Source organism: Lampris incognitus, chromosome 9 (assembly GCF_029633865.1).
Source record: "Lampris incognitus isolate fLamInc1 chromosome 9, fLamInc1.hap2, whole genome shotgun sequence".
Classification (NCBI taxonomy): domain Eukaryota; kingdom Metazoa; phylum Chordata; class Actinopteri; order Lampriformes; family Lampridae; genus Lampris; species Lampris incognitus.
This window is the reverse complement of record NC_079219.1, coordinates 10830983-10836574: the sequence shown is the minus strand read 5'-3', so window position 1 is coordinate 10836574 and position 5592 is coordinate 10830983. Positions and strand designations below refer to the sequence as shown.

Genomic DNA, 5592 nt, shown 5'->3' with positions numbered 1-5592 from the left:
AAATAAAATGTAGTAAACACAAATAACAGCACACAGACAGGATTTGGTGATATTTCATACTCAAACAAAATAAAATAAAAACATTAATTTTAACCTGGTTACACAGTACAAGCTTGATTCGTATGTCGCGCACTCACCAGCTGCTAATGTGATTCAACAAAGAAAACACACACATTTATATATATATATAATCCAGTTAAGTAAATTTTCTATGAGACAGTACCAGCCTTTCATGCTATAAGCAATCATCAGCTATATATATGTATGTATATATATATACACGTATATAAACTTTGTTAAAATAAACACTCAACGGTAGGGAAAGTGCTCAACAAATAAGGAGCAAAAGAATCCAGAATGATTTATATATATAAGAATCAGAATACTTTATTCATCCCCGTGGGGAAAATAGGTATTTTTTTTCCTTAGCTGTCAATCAAATCGTTTGATCGACAGCTGATGATTGCTTATGGCATGAAACAGGCTTGTACGGTCTCATAAAGAATTTACTTGACTCACTGGATTACACACACACACACACACACACACACACACACACACACACACACACACACACACACACACACACATATATATATATATATATATATATATATATATATATATATATATATATATATATATGTGTGTGTGTGTGTGTGTGTTTCCATCCATTATCCAGAACGCTTATCCTACTCAGGGTTGCGGGGATGCTGTGGCAGCCTATCCGAGCAGGGGTTTTTTGGGGGGGGGGGGGGTGTAACTAATAGACGTTCTGATTCACACTCCATACCAGTTGGCGGCGGTAATGCACCAATTCGTTGTTTGACAACCGCCAGCAAACACCAGAAAGAAGAAGAAGAAACGCCAAGCCAGGTGAGTACCTCAAAATAAAACAGGAAGGCAACGGATAACGAGGAGGGCTTCTCGCTTCTCGGCCTTTTGGCTAAGATCAGGTTTCTGTGTAACGAGAAAGGTAAGATGAGTAGACTGAACTGGGCTGCAGTCACAGCCGTGACTGCAGTCTAGTGATAAAAGTCTTTCTGACGTGTCAGCCTGCTTTTCTGGGTCGCTGCTCAACTCAGAACATGACTCAGACGAGCTAATTAGCTCTGCTGAACCGGTTCAACTTACAATGCGACGTGAAGCGTCCGGCCAGGATATGACGTAAAGTCAAGTCCGGTCCAGTCAAGTTGACCCGTGGTGTTATGCCTGGGCTGGGGGGGGGGGGTTAAAGACACCCATGCCAAATGAAATGAAAAGCCACTTTCTATTGTCGTTGTACGGCTACAAAGAAATGTGTTCTCTGCACGTAACCCGTCCTATTGTACAGGGGCAGTGGGCAGCTGCAGCACCCGGGGACCAACTCCAGTTCTTCTTCCCATTGCCTTGCTCAGGGGCACAGACAGGAGTATTAACCCTAACATGCATGCCTTTTTGATGGTGGGGGGGGGGGGGGAAACCGGAGCACCCGGAGGAAACCCACGCAGACACGGGGAGAACATGCAAACTCCACATAGAAAGGAAGTGGGACGGCCTGGGGTTCGAACCCAGGGCCTTCTTGGGACGGCCTGGGGTTCGAACCCAGGGCCTTCTCGCTGTGAGGCAACAGCTCTAATCACTGGGTCACCGTGCCGCAAAAAAAAAAGTCCAGTTAAAGGGACAGTCGAAGAAATGCACTACACATAAACGTGTGAAAAAATGGACAGATATACGGAAAACTAGAAATTGTTGAAAAAAATCTTGTTCCTTCTTTAGTGTTGTGATCTCATGCAAGCTGCTGAATTGACAATGTGAGGTTCGTGCTCCACCTGCTTGCAAGTACCAACTTAAGATAGCGATCCCGTATCGTTCTGTTCACAACAAAGTCAACAGTTGTGCTTCACATCGATGACACTACGTGTCCTTGTTTAGAGAATGACTGGCACAACTGTTAGGCAGCGGGGACTTGAGCTGACTCGTTCATATTCATCTTGCATCGATTCGTCTGTTTGAGGGAATCCGTTCAGCATGGTTTACTTTTGCAATAAAATTACAGCTTCATTTGACTTTAAAATAATCCAGTAAATTGACTCTCTCTCTCTCTCTCTCTCTCTCTCTCCCTCCCTCCCTCCCTCCCTCTCTCTCTCTCTCTCTCTTTGTCTTTCTGGTTTTCTCTTTCTCTTAAATCCCTGGCTTAGGTCTCTGGCACCTGCCCGCTCCGGTGCTATGATTGCTGGAGGCAGGACTGGATACAGAGCAGGTGTGTGTGTGTGTGTGTGGGGGGGGGGGGTTATTGGTCAGGGAAGGAGGGAGATGGAGTAAGGAAATAGGAGGAGGAGGGGAAGGGAGGATACTCATAATATTTATGGGCTGCATTTCAGCACACTGAACTGTGCTGTATAGAGCTCCTGGAACACACACACACACACACACACACACAGAAAACACACTTTTGACAGCTCTCTGTTTTTCTCTCATCCATTGCTCTTCCTTCTCTCCCTCCTCCCCTAAATGTAGCCTTAGTATAGTGGCTTCCACCCACCGGGACGTCCACCGCTGCCCTGAAGGCAGCTGCTCTTCAGCTGTCTTTCTTCTTTCTACATGATAATTACGTTTACTTTTGACGTCACCGGGAAGGGACCACGAATCCTCGCATCAGAAACTAGCTTGTGTTACAAAATGGCCCTGTGTCAGTCAGTGGGCCCTCGTACACAGAATTGACCCCCCTTTGCTAGACTGGAACGTTGTTTACATTTGCTGTCAGCCATGTTATAAATAGATTTCACATTAAACACAACTTACAACAGAGGCTGACCCTGCCTGGAAATTCCCCATCTCATCATACTTCTTGGTACACTTCCTTGTGTGTGTGTGTGTGTGGGGGGGGGGGGGCAGGGCATGTCATGGCTCACTCGCTATGATTTTGGTTGCATTTTCGTAAGACCGGTTAACAGATAGTCAGCGAGTGCTGTACAAGTGAAAAGCTGTTCTGATTGTTTTTTCGAAGAGAGAGGACAGACAGATTTAGTCTGAAAGTAAACGGTGCAGCCATGGGTACCAAAAGCAGTCGAAAAGTGTACAGAATTCCTGCTCTCCTCTGTCAGATGGAGGAAAACACTCTCCTGGCTTTCGCAGAGAGGCGGAAGACTCTCGCAGACGAAAGCACAGAAGCGCTGGTCATGAAGAGAGGAACCCTGATGAAAGCTGGATTTAACAAGGTCACCATTGAGGTGATTGTTCTGGGAAATTGATTTTTTTTTTGTTCGTTGCTTTTACATTTTTGAAGAGCTTGTCGACAATCATCAAGAGTATGTAAATCATTTTCATGGTTATTTCATTAATTCATACTCTCTTTTTCAGTGGTCAAAACTGGAGGAGGTGAAAAAGGCACGACTAACTGGATACCGTCCAATGAACCCGTGCCCAGTGTATGAGAAAAAAACCAAAACTCTGTTCCTCTTTTTCATCTGTGTCGAGGGAACTGTCTCGGAGGACGACCAGAGGCGCTCGGGCAACAACAAGACCCGTCTCTGCTACATCAAGAGCCGTAATGATGGCCAAGATTGGGAAGAGGTGCAGGACTTGACCGACCATCTGCATGATGTTATCAAGGACTGGACGACTTTTGCTGTGGGGCCTGGCCATGGTATCCAGCTCAGTAGTGGTAGATTGATCATACCGGCGTACGCTTATAGTCCCTGCATTCCGTTGCACTCGCAGTCATTTGCGCTGTGTGTGTATAGTGATGACTCTGGAGAAACATGGCAAGTTGGCAATCGGCTTCAAAATAGGTCGCTGGAATGTGAAATGGCAGAGGTGTTGGATGACGCAGGGCTGAGCCATGTTTACTGCAATGCGCGCAATGCGGGGGGGTATCGAATAGAGGCTCAGAGTGAGAACGACGGAGAGGATTTCACAATTCCCGATCCTGCTGACAAACTTGTTGAAACAGGACAAATAGGTTGTCAGGGAAGTGTGATTGCCGTTCCTGCACAAGGTGAATCTGAGAATGCAAACGGTGCCCCGTCCCAGAGCAATGAAACTTGGCTGCTCTTCACCCATCCAACCAGTAATTCGAAAAGGACCAATTTAGGAGCATATGTAAACCATTCCCCACTAAAATCAGGTGAATGGAGCAGTCCCCGAGTCATTAACTACGGGCCCAGCGGTTATTCAGACCTGGCTTTGATTGGCGATGGTCAGATTGCCTGTCTAATGGAGTGCGGGCAGAAAAATGAATATGAGCAGATTGCGTGCGTGGTCTTGAGCTACAGGGATTTCACCAAACTTGAAAAATCTGTGGTTTTTAGTTGATGTCACAGCAACTGTTTCAATCACCGTGTCCCTCCCTAATCAGCTCGCGTGGGAAATGTTGCTTGTAAGCAAGTCTTTTATGGATACAATGTAATTGTAACTGATGTATCATCAATTAGCAGCAAAGGTAAATATACTCAGGTTCTCCATTGATAAATGAAATCTAAATCTACTCGTCCGACTACAATGCTGCAAAAAACAAGTTTATTCAAGTGTGCTATTAGCATGCTTCTTTTTAAACTAGAAATAAGTGAGTATGCTCACATCTGGGTAGCGGAGCGGTCTACTCCGCCGCCTGCCAGCATTCTGCGCCTGTAACGCGGTGAATAGCCAATCAGAGGAGCCTGTGGGCGTGCCAGCATTCTGCGCCTGTAACGCGGTGAATAGCCAATCAGAGGAGCCTGTGGGCGTGCCAGCATTCTGCGCCTGTAACGCGGTGAATAGCCAATCAGAAGAACCTGTGGGCGTGCCAGCATTCTGCACCTGTAACGCGGTGAATAGCCAATCAGAGGAGCCTGTGGGCGTGCCAGCATTCTGCGCCTGTAACGCGGTGAATAGCCAATCAGAAGAGCCTGTGGGCGTGCCAGCATTCTGCACCTGTAACGCGGTGAATAGCCAATCAGAGGAGCCTGTGGGCGTGCCAGCATTCTGCGCCTGTAACGCGGTGAATAGCCAATCAGAAGAGCCTGTGGGCGTGCCAGCATTCTGCACCTGTAACGCGGTGAATAGCCAATCAGAGGAGCCTGTGGGCGTGTCAGTACGTTTGGAGGGGAAAATGAAGAAGCCCATGAAGTCGCCGTATCGAATCCCGGTCTTAACCTTGCTCACTCCGGATTAAATCAACGATGTTTGAGTTATCATTTCAATAATAATATTTTTATATGTGCGGCTTTGTTTAGAAGTATTTAATTTGTTTAGATTATTCCATTTTAAAGATGAAAGTGAATCAATTATGTATGTCACATAGTCAAGTTGATGCAAAGCAAGACATTAAAGGAACACTTCGCTTATGAAATTAACTTTATATCATTTTTTACTCTCTCTCCCCATGTCAGTTGAACACCAATTGGAAGTTTTTTTTAATCCATATAATCCCTCATATATTTTCGGAATGTGTGTGTGTGTGGTGTTAGTGTGTGTGTGTGTGTGTGTGTGTGTGTGTTAGTTAGTGTAGATAGCTGGACCGAAAACTAAAGCATTTATGATCCTAATTCTTTTTGGAGGTGGTAGGTATTGTCTCAGAGAGTAAGGGAAAAATCCCAGAAAATTAAAATTATGCATAAATATGCAAAATTT

The 5592-nt window shown here is 45.4% G+C and overlaps 1 protein-coding gene across 2 annotated transcripts; it reads left to right on the top strand.

The window, feature by feature from the left end:
- Positions 1–907: 907 nt before the first annotated feature.
- LOC130118018 (sialidase-4-like) lies at positions 908–5286 on the top strand. 2 transcript variants are annotated; one of them, XM_056286318.1, is made up of 4 exons: positions 908–976; positions 2181–2242; positions 3087–3212; positions 3343–5286. In XM_056286318.1, exons 3-4 carry the CDS (start codon positions 3087–3089, stop codon positions 4294–4296), a joined length of 1080 nt encoding a protein of 359 aa, XP_056142293.1. In that variant the 5' UTR covers positions 908–976; positions 2181–2242; the 3' UTR covers positions 4297–5286. The 2 variants fall into 2 exon arrangements, with proteins under 2 accessions (XP_056142293.1, XP_056142292.1); XM_056286317.1 differs by lacking the exons at positions 908–976; positions 2181–2242 and having other exon boundaries at positions 2876–3212.
- The last annotated feature ends 306 nt before the right edge of the window (positions 5287–5592 follow it).